This window comes from Phyllostomus discolor, chromosome 5, assembly GCF_004126475.2.
Source record: "Phyllostomus discolor isolate MPI-MPIP mPhyDis1 chromosome 5, mPhyDis1.pri.v3, whole genome shotgun sequence".
NCBI classification, from domain to species: Eukaryota; Metazoa; Chordata; class Mammalia; order Chiroptera; family Phyllostomidae; genus Phyllostomus; species Phyllostomus discolor.
This window is the reverse complement of record NC_040907.2, coordinates 57,674,485-57,693,718: the sequence shown is the minus strand read 5'-3', so window position 1 is coordinate 57,693,718 and position 19,234 is coordinate 57,674,485. Positions and strand designations below refer to the sequence as shown.

Here is a 19,234-nt window from a genome sequence, read left to right as displayed (position 1 = left end):
AAAATTAAAGGAAGAATTGAAAGCTAATCATATGGAGGTGACATGACAGCTGCAGGGCAGCTGAGGTTCTACAGACAGGGTTCGGAGAGAAGGAGAGAGTAAAGGGACAATAGCTGGGGGCTGACAATTCACAGAGCAGAGGGCACTGACAAGGCCTTTTCAACTGGGCAAGTCACTGACATTCACAAGCCTGGAGATGCAGCTTTCTGCACCCTACAGGTTCAGCTTTCTGTTTTCTCTTGAAAGAGACAAGGGCCTAGCAACATTGGCCCATTCCTCAAGGACAATAATCGCTTGGAGTGGCGAAGTGGCTGCCTCCTGTAGGGGAGGCATCGTTTATTTCTAGTTTACCACAGTCCCTCCCGGGCTCACTTCACTCACCAAGGGGTTATAGCCAGAGCAGGCTTATATGAAGGCTGGTGCAGAAACTAGCTTTCAGGGACTCGGGAGTGGAAGGGAGATAGAGGGGGCTGGAGCTATGAGCACAGTCACCCTCTGTGATAAGCTCAGAGATGTAGAGAAGAGAAGGAAGAGTAGGTCCCTTCAAACCTGTGCTAAGGGCAGGCACAGGGCACTCTGCCAACGGAACCTGGAGAGGATGAGGGCACAGCGCCTGACCTCAGGCAGTTCGCCAACTAGCACAGAAGCCAACACGGCTGCCTTATCGCAGGAGGAGGCCACTTTGGAAAAATGCCACTCGAAAGCCACAAAATGCTGGCAGCTCTAAAAGGGGGCAGCATAAATCTGCTCCTCCACCCCACTCTATTAGCAAACTGAAGATATCTAGCAATTAGATATTTGTCGCTAGAGGTCTAAATAAGTGTTTTAAATAAAATATTAACTTAAAAAGCACAGGTGTCATAGTATTTTTCAGAGCAGCAGCAGTCTTGTTTACATGATCTTCCTGCCTCCCAACAGTCCATCTTTCCCTGCAACAGGTCACCGCTTGTAAATGTCACTGGAAACTTAAGCAGATGAGTTTACATCACTTATCTGTGCTCTGTGGGCCTGCGAAGGACTACTGCCTCGCCTTTTTACTCCGCCTTTCTTTGTGGGCTCTTAGTGGGCTTTAGATGTTGGTTTAAAATTTTAAGTGTTTAGCCTTTTTCTTTGCAGCCCAGAACTTTATGATCTTTACCCACTGATGCTGTAACTGAGAAAAATCATCAGGGCGGGGCCAAAATTTGAGAGTCGTTCACACAGAATTGATAGTCAAGGCCTAGTGGGATGATGAGTTGATCCCAAGGGCAAAGAGAGAGAGAGAGAAGGGTCAAGGGCAGAACCGTGAGAACTGTCTACTACAGGGTAGGATTGCTCTGCATTATCATCCAATGTCAAATGTCATCCAACTCCTAGGCAAGAGTACTTGGAAGAGAAGGGGCAGAGCCACAGTGGGGACCGTGGGTCATGTAGCAGTGGCTCTCAGATCCAAGAGGAGGCTGTTGCCAGGAGGCAAAGGAGAGAGACCTTTGTGGTAACCCACACAGGTTCCCTGTAGGGAATCCTGGAAGAATTGTAACTTGGAATTCTCGCACAAGGCAGAGGCTAGAATAGATTTTTTCAATTATAGTAATATAGGTCTTCTGCTACATTGTGACTTCCTGCTAGTTTACGTGTGTAATGATTGGAAGAAACGCAGTAACTGTAAGAGCCAGAAGTATAGTCCTTTTTTTCTTTTTTGTTTTGTACCTTTATTTTTGGACCAGAAAGTATAAAGCCCTCAGAACAGGGTCATCCTTGAAACCTTATGGCAGTTTGTTGAGCATGAACCTTAATACCAAGTTCCAGACACTTGGCAGGTGATCAGGACAAACTGTTGCCCAAAGGACACAGTGACTTACCTGCTGCAGCCTCTTTGTTTGGAAATAACTTGCTGTCAACTGCCACGCTGATGTCATAGAACACCTCATCCTCATCTCGGTCAGCATCAAACTGGGGGAAATCAGGACAGATGAGTTGGGAACACGAGAACACATAAATCAATTCATTCCAAAATGAAATAAGCATGCTTCACGCAGTTGTATCCGTAATGAAGCAGGACCATGGGAACAAAAGCTCTTGAGTCCTTAATCAGACAGAGAGTTTTTTAGGCCAGACCTCCTATCAAACAGAAAGGGGTATTAGGGAGTAAATTAAACTGGTAAATTAGGCAATAGTACAGTCAGTTATGGTTAAAAATGTGTATAATGTTCTTAATTTATAAAGTAATTTTTTGTAAAAAGGAAAACTGAAATTTACTTTGTGTCTTTCTGGCTTAGTATTTTTTTAGTTAAAAAAAACTCATGAGCCCTGGCTGGAGTAGCTCAGTGGATTGAGTGTGGGCTGCGAACCAAAGTGTTGCAGGTTCGATTCCCAGTCAGGGTACATGCCTGGGTTGCAGGCCATGGCCCCCAGAAACCGCACATTGATGCTTCTCTCTCTCTTTCTTTCTCCCTCCCTTCCCTTTCTAAAAATAAATAAATAAAATCTTTAAAAAAAAAGTCACTTAAAAAAACTCATGAAAATATGTAGTTTTAAATCACAGGGTAAATGATTTTTTTTCTCATATATTGTTAAAAAAAAAGAAAGAAACCCCAAACCAAATTTTACTTAGCATTCTAGATACTGTAAATACTAATAGATGTATAATCTATAGACACTAAAGATTTAGATGTAATACAAATTACAGAATTAAATATTTATTTTACCATTCCCTAAAACTTACAAAATTAAAAAAAATTGTTATATGTATAAATCCTCTATTTTCTAAGCTGTGTGCAGTTTATCCAAACACACTTTCATCTTTTTAGTTTTTAAAAACAGCTTTATTGCCCTGACTGGTGTAGCTCAGGCTCAGTGAATTGAGCGTGGGCCTGCCAACCAAAGGGTCATGGTTCGATTCCCAGTCAGGGTATATGCCTGGGTTGCAGGCCAGTTCCCAGTGGGGGGGGATGCATGAGAGGCAAATATACATTGATGTTTCTCTCCCTCTCTCCTTCCCTTACCCTCTAAAGATAAATAAATAAAAAAATAAAAAAAACAGCATTATTGAGTTATAATTGATATACAATAAACTGCACATAAAGTGTAGTTCTGAAATCTGCATACATCTGTAAAACCATAAACATCAAAATGGTGAACATATCCATTGCCCCCAAAAGTTTTGTTGTGTCTCTTAGAAATCCCTTCCTCCTGCCCACTACCAGATAATCACCGCTTTGCTTTCTGTAACTATAGATTATTTTGCACCTTCTAGAATTTTATATAAAAGAACTTTTACAGCATTCCATCCTTTTGTCTGGATTATTTCACTTAGCACAATTATTTTCAGATTCGTCAATGTTGTATCCATAGTTCATTTGTTTTCATCGCTGAGTTCTATTTCATTGTATGGATCTACTGTTAATCCCATCCTGGATATCTTTCAGTGGAGACATTATAGTTTTCACTTCTAGATGTTTGATTTGAGTCTTTAAAAATATTTTTGTCATGCCCTGGCTGGTGTAGCTCAGTGGATTGAGTGCAGGCTGCGCACCAAAGTATTGCAGGTTCGATTCCCAGTCAGGGTACATGCCTGGGTTGCAGGCCATGGCCCCCAGCAACCGCACATTGATGTTTCTCTCTCTCTCTTTCTCCCTCCCTTCCCTCTCTAAAAATAAATAAATAAAATCTTTTAAAAAATATTTTTGTCACTATTTATGGTTTGAACATCTGAGATACAATTAGAGGAACTTAAACTTAAATTTTTTTTTATTGATTTGAGAGAGAGAACACATCGATTTATTGTTCCACTTATTTGTATATTCATTGGTTGATTCTTGTATGTGCCCTGACCAGGGATTAAACCCACAAACTTGGCATATAGGGACAATGTTTAACTAACTGAGCTACTTGGCCAGGGCCAATTACAGTAAATTTTAACATCCTTCTCTTCTAACATTTGGTGTCAGTTCTGAGTCAGTTTTGATTGATTTTTTTCATTATTATGATCATATTTTCCTGTTTCTTTTCACATCTGGTACATTTTTCTTGGCTACCAGGCATTGTCATTTTGACCATGTCAGATGCTAGGTATTTTTGTATTCCTATAAATATTATTCGGCTTTATACTGGAATGTAGTTTAATTACTTAGAAACAATTGGATCCTCTCAGGTCTTGTTTTTAAAGATTTGTTGGGCCAATTATTTCCCACTGTAGAGACGAGACTATTCTACATCCTCTCCCCAGTGCCTTGTGAATTAATAAATCTTTCAGTCTGACTGGTAGAAATAGTCACTCTCACACTTCCAAGCCCGGTGTGAGCACTAGCTACTACTGTTCCCACTAATTCTCTTGGGTGATTTCTCTCCCTCAGGTTCAAGTAGTTCTCTCACATGCATGCACTGATTAGTTCTTTGCTGAATACTGAAAGGGAGCCCTCTGCAGATCTCCAGTGGTCTCTGTGCACTCTCACATCTCTGATACTCTGTGCTCTGACCTCCAGCCACCTTGGTCTCTTGGACTCTCAGCTCCATCTGCGCAGCTCACAGAGTGCACCAGTCCTCACAAGGCTTCCTTCTCCTGCACTGCAGCCTGGAGACTCTCCAGCACTAAGCTGGGGCAATGGCAGGGCTCATTGCACTAGTTTCCTTTTTCTCAGGGAATCATCTCATGCCCAATGTCCAGCATCTTGAAAATTACATACATATGTTTGTTTCATGTGGGAGAGAAAATCCAGTCTCTCTTATTCCATTTTTGTCAGGAGTCTCAATTCTTTTTTTTTTTTTTTAGGATAGAAATAACTAACTTTATTTTATTTATTTATTTTTGGAGAGGGGGAAGGGAGGGAGAAAGAGGGAGGGAAACATCAATGTATGGTTGCCTCCAGCGCGCCCCCTACTGGGGACCTGACATGGCCTGCAACTCAGACATATGCCCTGACTGGGAGTTGAACGGGCAACCCTCTGGCTCGCAGGCCAGCAATCAATCCACTGAGCACACCAGCTAGGCAGGAGTCTCAATTCTTTAACTTTTAACCTTAATTATTATCTTGAAGATACTTAGGAAGATTCAAATGATTTACTCCTTTATATTTTTCTGCTGAAGTGTTTGATTGTTTTTATTATTTTTAATCCACACCTCAACATATGCTTATTGAATTTTAGAGAGAGAGGAAGGAGGTGGGGGAGAGAGAGAGAGAAATGGATGTGAAGGAGAAACACCAATCGGTTGCCTCCTGTATGTGCCTTGACCAGGGATTGAACCTGCAACCTAGGCATGTGCCCTGACTGGGTATTGAACCTGCCACCTTTTGGTTCACCAGACAATGCTCTAACTAACTTAACCACCTGGCCAGGGCTGAAGGGTTTCATTATTTTTAGTGAGGGAAATTTAGTAACTAAATTAAACCTGATTTAGTTTCTTTGCCTTCCCTTACACATCTATACAGTGCTTCAAAGTGTTCCAGGGGTGTCCAACCTTTTGGCGTCTCTGGGCCACACATTAAATACACTGCGACATGTAATCACAAAAAAAATCTCATAATGTTTTAAGTTAATTTATGATTTTGTGTTGGGCCTCATTCATTGCCATCCTGGGACGCATGTGGCCTGTGGGCTGCAGGTTGGACACTGCTGGTCTGTTCGCTATGTCACATTAGCCTATGGGAAAGGAGAGGCAGGCAGTTTTCTTTCTATTTTACAAGAGAGGAAATATCTACTCAGAGATACTACAGCTTTCTCAAGTTACACAGCTGATAGGCAGGAGAACTGGCACCTGAACTGAGGATGACTGACACTTTCCATCCTACTAGGCTGCAGAGACCATTACAGTAAGACAAATACAGCCCTTCTGCTCAAGGACGTGCTAACACAGACTGTTTGTTTAAAAGCAATGGGGGAAAAGCGTGTGGTGGTCACAGGGCAGATACAAGGAGACCATGAAGGCACAAATAGTGCTATCTGAATGCACTGCTTCCTAATGCATATACCATGGCTGCTTATTTATTTATTTACTTATTTATTTTTAACTTTTCACATAGGGTTTACTATAAGCCTTCAGAAGGTCACCTTATCCAATCCAAAAGCTATCTTTAAGTGCCCTGGATCGCAGCCAGGGGTGCAAGAATCTGACTTTCTAAAACAGGTAACAACAGTTGAAAAACTGGAACTGAAAGCAAATAACTGCAACAAGGTATTCATTTCACACGAGCTGCCTGATCTTGTTGAGCGTGAGCACTAGGTCTGGCTACCCAAAAGAGCTGCCTCCCCTCCCTTTGGGTTCTTCTGTGGCACACTTGGACAGAGAAGGTTAATCTAGCTAATGAGCCCAAGTTCCACCTGGACACAGTGAAGACTGAGGTATTGGAAGCAGCAACCGGGGCAGTTCACCTGGCCAGGGGACGTGAGAGAGGACGTTCAGAGGTTAGGCTATGGAGCATTCAGGTATTTCTCATTTTACTTCAGTACGATAGCCTTTTGCAGTTAGTGAAAGGAAGGTAAACCTGGATGTTACTATAAAACTTAGTTTAACGAATATTTAAAGAATTCAAATTTTTTTTGCCTCTCTTGTAATTTAGAGCTCTTCTTATGTACATTGTACTATATGCAAACAGGGTACCTAAACAAAACTTTCGATCCTTAAAGCTACATCCATGTTTATGACAGTAATTGTGTTTACGTTTTATGATGTCAAGTATTGACAAATGTTCTATCCCTGTATTAAATAGATGAATCCATAGATGTTTTGTGGTGGGTTTATTTCCTACAATGTATACTCTCAGTAATCTTACATAAATTATTTAACGTTGTAAAGTCAGGAATGGGGAACAAAATTGACAAAGTACTTATCCGTTTTTAAGACCTGTTCAGTACTACCCATTATAAGGCCAAATGGGGGAAGAAAGGAAAATATATATGATACTCAGGAGGGTACCTACAGTGTCATTAGCTGCATTGTGCAAAGATCTTCTGGTTTAGTTGTAGAGAAAACATTAGAACAAATGAAGACAGAAATACACATTTTATACCATTCAATTAGCTTAGGGCTGTTTATTTTACTTTCAAAATACCTGTTAACTATCATCATAAGGGGTAACATCTACTAAGAAGGGTATTGTTTTCACTTTTTCTTGGACTTTTGAGGGATGGGTGGATCCCTTTATAAATGAAAGAGCATACACTTATATTTAGCCAGGGATCCCTAGAAAACAGAGCCTACTGACAAAACTTATAGGTGTGAACCTTTATTAGGGGTGGTGTGTGTGTGTGTGCATGCACATTTGAGAGGGAAAAAGGGAAGTGAGGCAAAAAAGGAAAGAAAGTAAATTTAAGATTGTACATTACCGAGCTGGGTACCAGCTTTACAAGAAGACATTGCTGGTAGCTTGGTTTCCAGAAAGACTAAATGGACCCGTGATATCTCAGAACAGTGTGATGGGGGACGAGGGGGGAGGCATTTATATGCTGGCCCCTTTCAGTTTTCTCTTTCACTGGCTCAACTTTTCCCTAACAAGGACTTATGGCCTCCTACCACTTCATTGTTCTCTTGCCTGGCCCCTGGGGTACCACTGGGAAGGCAGGCCCCCCTCCCTAAAGGTCAGCACAGCATCTGACCTGGATCTGCTGAAAGGCACCAAAGCCCCTGTGGGTCTGGCTGGGCCTGGGAGCCATCTGTGCAGGGCTCCCACAATGGTGGGGACAATGAGGTGGCCGGCTGGAGTAGTCAGCCCCGGTAGAGGTGCCTGGCTGGCCAGGCAGTGGTGGGCAGGGCTCTCCATTCAACGAGCAACTGAGGCTTAGTCGTATAGGGCCAAATAAGTCAGCACAGGCTTACAAATGGAGCTCTCCTAGAGCTTGATCTGAATTTGCTTCCCCCTGTAGCAGCTGTCTGCCCTTGAGCAACTTATTTCCCTTGTTCTTAGTTAGCATCTGTATCCTGGGTTGTGGTGAGGCCTAAGGAGATGATATACTTAACACACAGTGCTGAGCTTGGCATGCACTGTGGCCCTTTTTCTTTTCTCCTTGGGTCCTGAGGGCTGAGGGAGCATATCCTATTAGGGATCTTTGATCACTTCTGTACTTTGCACACATGCACACACATTTTTTTTTAAACTTGGAAATTGAAGAATAAGTAATTTAAAAGACATCCTAGGAATTATTCTATCCACTAATGGATTTGAACAAAATATCTGTTTAGTTCCAACACAGATTAAAGTATCTGACTGTTCAATACAAAAGGCAAAATGCAAAAGGTAAAACACCATTCATAAAAGCATATTTGCTGAGTAACTACTGTGTCCTAGTCTCCACCTGACAACTCCAAAGCTTCTGGATGATGAACAGGAGCCCTGAGGAAGGAAGGAGACAGTCACAGAGACAGCTCAACTCTGAGATCACACAGATGCAGCTGAAGCCTGTTGACTCCTGCATTAGGACAGAATTTAGCCCAGATTTGCCAGTTTTACAACTCCAGAACTAGCACAGGACTCTTCTCTGCAGTCTTTTAGCAGAAAATGTGGCAATATAGTTCTTAGAGAGTCTTCTGGTTGAGGACTATCAGAACAACCGCCACTTAATTGGCAAAGATTTTACAAAATGCTAACATTCAGTGTTGGAGAGGTTGTATACATAGGCAGTGGAGAACCAGCTTCTAAATCATCAGATATGTTACTTATCTTTGATTTTGCACCAACCATACACATCAATGGTTTCAGCCAGGAGAACCTTTCAATTTTGTGTACCCCGTCTCCTTGCCCCAACATTTAGCAATATTGGGAGACAGACACTAGGGCCAGGGGACTCCTGGTTAAGGATGCTACTAAATGTCCTACAATGCACAGGACAGCCCCCTCCAAACAATGAATTATCCAGTCTAAAATGTCAGAGGCGCCAAAGTTGAGAAACCTTCACCTGTATCAAAGGCATCTTAGCAATGTTTCTTTAGTTTTTTTAAAAAAGGTTTTGAGCCACAAAAGCCTGTGATGTTAACTTCAAAATACAAAGAATAGTAAAAGTGATAGTACTGCAGGGGCGGCATAGGTAAAGGGTGAAAAAGATTCTAGGACTAAAAGTTTATTTACATCTCATGGGTCAGAAGCAAGCCTCAGCGGGCAGGCGTCACCGTGTGCTACGAGGCAGGTGATGTCTGTGCGTGCTCCCCGCCCTGAAATTCTGTGATCAGATGAGCACTGTGTCTCTCCAGTGACTTGTGATGTACTGTCTAGCAATCTTGACAAAGGTCTTTTTATTCTGAGAAAAAGAACTCACAGAAGACACGGTCTGCATAATCTGTTTTGTGTCCTTTAATATAAGAGGACTGGGGAGGTCAATTGGAAATTTCAAAATAAAATGCTTTCCAAATTCCCCAGTTCATTCAAATGTTTAATTTGAATAACAAATGTTGTAACAGCTTTCAAATTCATACAAAATTTATCTAGATTAGGAATGGAAATTACAGTATAAGGAGTAGGATCCGTCTGAGGCACCACACTGATGGTTTGCATTTTTAATGGCAGAAATGAGTTTGTGTTGTCTTTTGGCTTTCAGGCTGCAACAGGCTGCCCAGATTTGCTCCCCAGAGACAAGGCTTTCTGCTTGCTTACCTCTGTTAGCTGCAAATGTTAGGTCCATAAAACATCCTAAATGTACTTGAAAGGGAGTATATCAGTTCAGTCTCTCTTTCCAGATTCCACCTTTTGTTAAACTTAGGCCTGTCTCCAAGTTTTCTGTCCCATTATTTCAGAAGGAAATAAATTGGCTCTGTTATTAGTTTCGCCTCAGTTTTATATATCCCATAAGTATCATTCTCTGAGCATCAAAGCAGCTTCTTGAATCTTTTACTACTCCCCAGTTTCGAGTAAGGGATTTCAATTAAGCATCCTCTCTACCAGTGGCTTTCATCACTTGCTTTTGGACATCCCTCAACATGCAAGTAACTCACCTTTCAAATTTTCCTTTAAAATTTTTTTTATCCCCATCTGAGGACATCTTTTCATAGCTTTTAGAGAGAGGGAGAGGGAAGGAGGTGGGGAGGAGGAGATAGAGAGGGGCGGGGGGGGGGTGGAGAGAGAGAAAGAAAGAAACACTGAATGGTCACTTTCTCGCAGGTACCCAGACTGGGGATGAAACCTGTAATCTGGCTATGCACTGTGACTGGGAATCGAACCCACAACCCTTATGTCTATAGGATGACACTCCAACAAACTGAGGCACACTGTCCAGGGCTAAATTTTCTTTTTTATAGGTTTAGAGACTTCCCTTTAAATGTTTTTTTTAATCATCAGTATAGAAGTGTTCTATTTTTTCACACTCATCATGCCATGAATTCATAGGGAATGGGTTCCAACAGCTCAGGCTCCTTTCCATTGGTTCTTACAAAGTGTGCTTCTCTGGGTGGAGCAGGCTGATGCTTCCCTTGAACCCAGGTGCCTTTCTCTTTGGCTTCCTTCTTTTACTGATCATTTTCCTTCACACGTTTCAGGAAGCTATCTCGACTCTTAGAGTGCTTAATATGCTCAATTCGTACATCAAGTCTCTAGGCAAGAATCTTGCCCTTAACTTGTTTGTTCACAACAATGCCCACTGCATGTTGGGTGACACTGTAGACTCTTCCAGTTTTGCCCTGGTGACAATTGAGGGGCATTCCTTTCCAAACAGCGCCCACTCCCTTGATATCTACAATATCACTTTTCTTGTAGATCCGCATGTATGTAGCCAAAGGAACAACTCTGTGCTTTCTAAAAGGCCAGGAGAACACATAACAGGTACCTCTCCTCTTTCCCTTTGTGTTAGTTATTTTCACGAATTACTGGAAGGTGGCAGTTCTGGCTGAAAGGCCCATTAAATATTTGATTGTTTGGTATTCTTTTTGTCTAACAAAAATGGGAGATTGCACTAAAATATTAATAATTTTAAAAATGTGCAGTAACTGGAGTGAAATTTGTATTTGTCAGCAGTGGAGTAATGATAGTTTATATTATTCTGCAGACCCATGTTTCTAAAGCTTCATAATTAATCACAAAATGAGAAAGAGAAACAGCTAAGTGGATGCGGTGGGGATGGGGAGGGACAATACTCTGTCCAAGGAAGCCAAGCCAAAAACCATGTTTCGATGAGCAGAATCCTTATGGAATGGCCCTACTCAACTGAGATGTGCAGAACATATTTCCTAACAATGAAAAAAGAGCAAACCATGAAAGAAGACAGCTCTCAAAACAGACATGACAGGTATGCTAAGTGATGAGAACAGAATACTAGAAAGCTGTAGCTATCTGCCTAAAAGTTTCTTCTTTTTTCGGCTTCTTGTACAGAATCTTTATTTCACTGGATATTTAGATTATAGACAGCATCTAGAATTTTGCCGGGAAACACTCAACACAATTAAGAGATTTCAGAGAAAATGGTTGCAATAGTTATGAGGTGTTTCAAGAAAAAATTTCTTCCTTAACTTGAAACCTTAACACTGACATAATGACTGATTTGTCCTGCTATAGAGACCTAGAAAAGAGGCCTGAATTCAGATTACTTTGATTCCCCTTGCTATGCTAGCTCTGAAGACATATTTCAGGATCTTCATCAGCACTCAATAACAAAAGGACACTAAATAAAACACAAGGTAATGCTATTTTTAAGCATCTCTTTTTTTAAAAGCATTTTTTAAATCCTCACACAAAGATGTTTGTTTGTTTTTTCTTGATTTTTAGAGAGAGAGGAAGCAGGGTGGGCGGGGGAGAGAGAGAGAGAGAGAGAGAGAGAGAAACATTGAACTATTGCCTCCTGTACATTCCCCTACTGGGGCTGGAACCTGCAACCTAGATATGTGCCCTGACCAGGAATCGAACCCACAACCTTTTGGTGTATATGACAACACTCTAATCAACCGAGCCACCAGGCCAGGTCTAAGCATCTCTAATGTGCCATGCATTCTTAGAGGGTTTTTGTTTTATACTTTTATCATTCCCTATAGTATGATTAAAAAGAGGTGATATTACCTTCAGATGCAAACACTGAGCCTCAGAAATTAAGTAGCTTGTCCTAGGTCATGTAGGTGGTTGAACCAGGATGGAGTCTATATCCATCTACATGGAACTGTGAGCCCCAGCACCCACCCAGGCTGTGAGGGTCAGCTCACAGCCTCAGATCTTAGCTGGGCACTTGCAGAGCAGATCAGGGCTTTCAGGAGCACTCTCAGGACAAACCGCTGAGAATCCTCAGATGCTAGGCAACGCTGGGTCCAGATGCAGTATACTCAAATATTCTTGATCTTGTTCTCCATTTTGGAGCCATCGTAGGTGACTTCATTTCTCTGTGGGATACATGTACCATGCAGGGTGGCTGTGGTTGCTGGCAGAAAAACCACCCTGTGGGCTGGAGCATCAAAAGGAGCAAGGACAGGCCAAGTGGACCAGAAGAGGCAGATGACATCCCAACTCCAGATACAGACCTCTCAGGGGAGTCTTTAGATTAAAGCTGTCAATTTCACAAGGAAGCTGGCTACTACCCCCCAATCCTCTTCATTTACTATTGATTCTAGTTGTACCCCCCACAGTGGTCTTCCACAGCTTCTCTCTGCAGACAGCACTGCCTTTTAGGTTGTTGAGAGGACTAAAATCATCTAGTGTGGATTTTATTGCTTTCCTCTCATTGCCACTCAATCCTCTCTCAGCCGTCAAAGAAAGGGTAGGCCTTCCCTCCTTCTAAGAGCCTTCCTGGTGCTGGAGAACCGATTTCTGATGTGGCTGCGTCTCTGGTTGGCACTTCCTGTAGCAGCTGCTGTGGTCCTGCCCCAGGGCTCCAACCACCAGCACTCGAGGCGTGGCCTGGCCCTGCTGCTTCTTCCACATCCCAGCCAGGGCTTCAGCTCTGCCCCTGCCTGAGAGGCAGCAGTCCAGACTCCTTTCTCAGAGCTCCTTGCTCTGACTCTCTCATTAAGGGACCGTGGATCCAAAGCCAGGCCACCCACAATGAGGAAGAAAGAAGCTAGGCCTCAGGTCACAGCATAAGGTTGTTGACGAGAGACAAGGACCAAAGCGTAAATCATCCGAGTCAGTGGCGAGAATTGAGATCTGGAATGGTTCTTGAGCTGAAGGGCAGGCAGTTGCAGTAGTTGATTATTTAAAATGTTCAGGTTTAGGTAGAGACCTAGACAGATAGCCTCATTCTGAGCATGTCCAGATCATGAATGAGTATGAAGTGACCAATATTTTGCTTGCTGGATTGGAGATACTGTGATAGAATACATTCACAATTAAGTTGTTGAATGTGGATTTTTAAAAAAAGGCTAAATTCATAGAAACAGAGGGTAGAATGGTGGTTTCCAGGGGCTGGAGGCGGGGAAATGGGGAGACCTTGGTCACATGACTAAGATTTGGGGATCTGATGTACAGCATGTTGACTATAGTTAACAACTGTATAGTTGGAAGTTGCTGAGACATATCACAAATGTTGCCACATACACACAAAATAATTATATGAGGTGATGGTGTTAACTAACCTCATTAAGGTAATCATCTCAATAAATCTGTGCATTTGATCATGTTGTACACCTTAAACTTATACAATGTTATATGTCAATAACACCTAAATAAAGCTGGGAAAAACTGAAATAAAATTAAGTTGCTGAATAAGTTAGTAGAGGTCAAAAGGATTTACTATCTCATTGGGATGATACTACTATGTGATATATTGCTTCTTATTCAAAAGTAAATGAAAAAATAGATTGGTTGCCCTGCAAGTAGATTGATAAAATGAATTTTGTCAAATAAACAAAGTTTTAGAATGTGTGTTAGAATCAATATAGATTCTATCCAATCCCTTATATCACCTCCATGATGTAATTTAATAAAGATTTATTGAGTACTGACTTTGTTCCCGGTATGTTCCGGGCACTGAAAATACATAGAGGGAAGATTAAATCATATCAGCTGTTCTGAACTTATTAAGGCACCAGTCAGAACTAAAATACTTTGAAAAGACTTGATAAAGAAAGGTTAAGAGAAGAGAATGGAGAAGAAACTGTAAGGTACACTCACTACAGACAAGAACCACATTGTGCAGTTCCTATTTTTTCTCCAACTTCACCTAGCAGTGTTCTGAGCCCAGCAGTGAGACAATGAATACTGATCAAGCTGAATTAACCAGAAAATTTAATTAATTAAAATACCCTTTTCCTCCTTATTTTCTCTTCTCTCCTCTGTGCATGCCAGCAGTTCAAGAGGTTGTATAAAACTACAAGGTGGTAGGATAAAGACGGAAACCTTTGCCAAGAAAGCTTCCAATCTAAAGAAACTTGTTAACAGCCTCAGAAGTCAAACTTCAGCCTTGTGTGACATCTGGTACCTTTCCTAATTACAGGCTCCATTCTCTCCAGTGCTCAAGTGTCTTCTGCTGCAGAGCCTTAAGTGGTACCCTGAAGCCTGCAAAAAGACGCTGTGCTGCCGAAAAGCCAGATGTGTGACTAGGGGCTAATTTAGGCTCTGGAAAGATGAGGCTCATTCTCTCTTTTTAAATGTATTATTTTCAGTGGAGACCAAAGTCCATGAAAGCCTCAGGGGAAAAAAGTGCAGCCTGAGAAAAGCAAAATTAATGTCAACTTCAAATGCAGAAAAGTTAAGCTGAGAAAATCAAAATTGATGCCAACTTCAAATGCAACCTTTAGGCTTATAGAAAGAGCAGCTTTGCTCACACAAAAGCAAAGGCAATATGTCAGCTTTTTGCAAAATGACCAACTGACTTGGTAGGACATCTAGAAAATGTATCACATCCCATAGGACGACTTTCCTTCCAAACAAAACTCTTCCCTTATCATAAAGGAGACAATTCACTGTTTCCCCAGAAGCCTAGAGGACCTGCCGCACACTCGAACTCTCCCAGGATGTCTCTGGTATCTCCTCCTTTCTTCTACTGCAATCCTTCACTGCAGGAGCAGTGAGGGGAGAAGCAGACTCTCATATTTACCAGCCCCCCCAATATGGATGAAGAGAATATTGTTGAGGGAACTCCAGATTTAGAGATTACTTGTTGTGGGTATTCTCAGGTCCTGTGTCTTTTAAAAGCTGTGAGTTACAATCAGTTTCTCTGTTCACTAGTAAATTCTCATGGCTGGTTTCCATTTACTCAACAAATATTTATTGAGTATTTAACATCTGCTGTGGGTGTTATATGCAAAGATTTTTTACCCCAGTATCATATAATATAATAGTAAGGATTGTATTTTCATCTTTTATGAAAGTTCCCCATCCAAGTAGGAACTTTTCTTACAGGTAAGTAAGAAAGTGGCACTACTGAGTGTTTGGAAATTTTGTTAATTCATTCATTAAAAAATACTTATTGTGTACCTACTGTATCCTATGCACTGGAGGTTCAGTGCTCAGTAAAATGGGACCCTTGTCCCTAAAGAATTCATAGTCCAGTGAGGAGGATATTAATTTGAATCATAACACTAACAGAAAATAAAAAAGGGCTGGAACAGGGCTACATCGAAAAGTACACTGGAGATCAGAGGAGAAGGAATATTAATTGGTCTCTTTTCAGAGAGGAAAGGGCAATTCAGAAAGAAGTAAAGGGTAGGTGAAAGTAAGGATTAAAGAAACTAATAAAAAAGACAAGGCATTTGACCCCAAAATATTCAGGACTCATAAATGTCCTTGTCTGGGTTATTGGCTGCCCCACCAGATCAAGATATTCTTCTTTATCTGATAACAATTTATGACTCAGAAAACATTCAGCCAGATCAACACTATTTTTTATCTGGTAGGAGAATCAGGTTTCTCAATAATGTGAACAATGTACTATTTGCTTTGACCTCATGTGATGCTCCAAGGAAGTGATGAGGTAGAGAGTGAGACTCTTGAGCTAGAGCATTGGATTCAAATCCTAGACTGATCATTACTAGTTGTTTAACTTTGGAGGTACTACTGGTTCTCTAAGTGTCTTTCCTCATCCATAAAGAGGTAACGACCACAGTGTCTATGTCATAGTGTTACAGGGTGCAGCCAAGAGGGTGGCCCCACATAGGCATTTGAAATGGGGTCCAGAACTTAAGGTGTCCAGGAGATTTTGGGATGTCTCCATCCCCGCCCCCCCAACCCAGGGTGTGGGTTGGGGGAAGGGACAAATGGAGCAGGGCCATTGAGAGCTGTTTAGCATAGCAAAAGCCTTGCAGCTAAACTCTGGCGTGGTCGTTTGGCATATCTATAACCTTTGACTGGTTGCATAGATATGTTAAGTAGCTGTGATCAGCTCTAAGCCAGGGGAATGGAAGTAACTCCCCCACCCAGATGTAACTGGGGAGGGCGGGTCCCCTGAGTTACAGCGCCTGCGTAGGAGCTCAGAGAGGATTGGCTCCAGGACATGGGGCCACACCTGCCCAGACTCATGATGGCAGCCCAGTAAAGCTGGAAGGATACGAGTTCTGGCATGTGAAGCCGAGTGTGGGAGGAGTCGGAAATGAGGCTGCAGAGGAAGATTGGCCACGGGGATTTAAAACCCAGATTTGGCGGCCATTGAGTTTGAAGAGGTGAACCATGCGCAGCCCTGGGAGGGGAAGCACACGGACTTGACGGAGTGGAGACCCCTGCAGCCCTGAGAGAGGGAACCACGCGGCCTGGCAGAGTGGGGACCCCCACAGCTTTAGAAGGGGGAACCACCACCTGGTTTTAGCAGAGATCCCGGTGACTCAGCCGAGGGTGCCGGGAACCCAGGGAGGTCTCCCAGTCGAGATCGAGTACTAACTGGGAAGAACCAGAGGACTGCCTGAGCCATGGACTTCTATTTCCTTCCCTGAGATACGGTACTCTGGACTGGGCAAAGGGGGAAGGAAGGAAGGACTGTGTGTTTGTGGGTGTTTTAAGGGACTTTGGGATTTTGGTGAAGACATTAGGTCACTACTTTAAGTTAGTATAGCATTAAATAAACATTTCCTTTCCTTTTCATGAATCTCTGGCATTGAGAGACGTCTTTCCTCTGGCGGCAGACATAACGGACCCGGGGCCTTCTTTCAATAATAGTATATCATCCCAGGCCCCCCTTGTTGTGTTCTGTAACAATAGGGTTGTAGATTGCTAAAAGGCTTAATTAAGAGAATCCATGGTTACTGTGCTGGCACACAGTAAATCTCAAAAAAGTGTTACATGTTGCTCTACTGTGGGAGCAGCAAGTGGCTGTCTATGTAGAATCACATTTTCTGGGAGCGTCTGAAAATGAGATACATTGTCTTAAGTCTCAGGTGATTTATATCACCTTCTGACAACTTCCTAGATCTCATGATTGCTTTTGCTTTTTGAAATCCTCCTGGTTTATATTTATTTTATAAGTACCATTATAACATTGATAAAGGAAATAAAGCATAACAGCTACAAATCCCTCCAATCTGCACCTTATTTTCACTTTTCCACAGTCTCTTCTGACCCAAGCATAGCCAACCTAGAGGAGGTGTTGTGCAAGTGAGTGAATGAATTAATAAATGAATTTATCTCAATAGTTCTGCCTCAAAAGAAGCATAAGGTATTACAAGAAGCATGCCCTAAAAACTAGACTGGATTTGTGTTCACCCTGAGAGCTGGCAATATCTGTGTCATAAGTGCTTTCTTGAATTTTTAAATATTTTCAAAGAAATGCCACCACTATTTCCTGGTTGGGAAGCAATGGGAGATTGTAGGTAAAGTAATGAATTTGGAATGAGAAAGTATAGCAATGACATTGGTACTAGATCACCCTAACAGTTCTCCATGGAATATAAACAATGGTCTTTTGGCCACTAAAAGGCCATTTCCTTTTGGCACAAAATCATAACCTACTTAGCTGTCTTGTCAGAAGAGTTGTAATCATTATCATGAATGTGCAGACTTTGGTTCTGCATTTGCCTTGTCACAATTAACACAGCTGGATGACAGCTGAGGGGCTGGACATCATCATCTGGGCATACACTGAAGAGAAATCAATGTAGCTTCTCTTTTCAAAATCCAGATATATAATTTGTAAAGATTTGTAAGTAACCAGATACTTATCACACTTGAAGATAATATTAGCATTCATTTAAAATATGTTATTTTAAGTGTTTCCTTTACATATCAAGCAAATTACAGAGGGATTTGGCTTAAACTTGGAGTTGGTTATCTCATATATGGCACATAGCTGATCAGTAATTACCCTGAAGAAGAGTGAAACGACTCCTTAGAAAGGCCCCAAATGCGTTAGAGCTAAAACTCATAAGATTCATGGGATTTTTGATTTTGGAAACTCAAGCTTGGGAGGAATGCTGAAAAATAATAAACATCTATTTAATCTCATACCTTCCATTAATATTCATAGCATATTTTAACTACAGCCAGGCCTAAACATAAATAACCAATTTATAATGTATAATTATATACCTGTATATTCAATGGTCAACCTATTATATAAGAGACAAAAAGACTGGGAATCTTCTGGATGTTTCAACCAGTCTGCATGATCCAAAGATTCTAAAAATTCTAATTTTTATTCAAGAACCATCTTGGAGTCTACATACTTGGCCTTTTAGAATAAAGGAGACATAGGTGTTAATTCCATCTTCTAAAAGGAAAACAAAGCTACTCATATAAAAGTATATATAACTCAAGGATTAGTGGTTTTCAATATTTGTTTTACCCCACTTATTTTACCTTCCTCATTGCTGAGCCTTTGGTATAATGAGGAGGTTAAGAGAGTGGGCTCTTCAATCATCAGCTATGTGGCCCTGGAGAACGTATCCATCTCAGATCCTGAAGGTGTAAAATGGGGTATGACAGTTCCTGTATTGCATAATAATCCATGCGTGGTGTCTGCACATGGAAAATGTTTTATAAATGCTATAAAACATTTATTATCTATTTCTTATTATCTAGTTCTTCAGCATCTTTTCTGTTGCATCTACCTATGTGTTTATTCACCCATTAGCTATTTAATTGAACACCTGCTGAGGACAGGCACTTTACAATTCTGACAGTCTGAGAATATTTTACATGAGGGGAGGGTACTAATAGAGACAAATATGAGGTCTGTTCAAAAGGTATCCAGCCATGTAATAAGAAAAATAGAGATATATATTGGAGAAGATTCAAAATACAAGAAACTTTGTACACAGGACAATGAAGCTTCAGTCCCCTTGGGACCTCACAAAGTTCTCCCAATCACCATCAGCTGCCCTGTCATGTTTTCCTGAATCTCATCAATGGTCTGAAGTCTCTTCCCTTTCAAAAATGATTTGAGTTTTCGGAAAAGCCAGAAGTCGCAGGGCACCAAATCTGGGCTGTAGTGG

The 19,234-nt window shown here is 41.5% G+C and overlaps 1 protein-coding gene across 2 annotated transcripts in view; it reads right to left on the bottom strand.

Annotated features, from left to right (window-relative positions):
- Positions 1 to 19,234, bottom strand: part of AK5 (adenylate kinase 5) — a 203,340-nt gene that overhangs the window by 93,742 nt on the left and 90,364 nt on the right. For both annotated transcript variants that reach the window (XM_028513409.2, XM_028513408.2), the window contains exon 7: positions 1,842 to 1,932. In XM_028513409.2, coding sequence (XP_028369210.1) covers positions 1,842 to 1,932 — 91 coding nt within the window. The remainder of the gene's footprint in view (positions 1 to 1,841; positions 1,933 to 19,234) is intronic.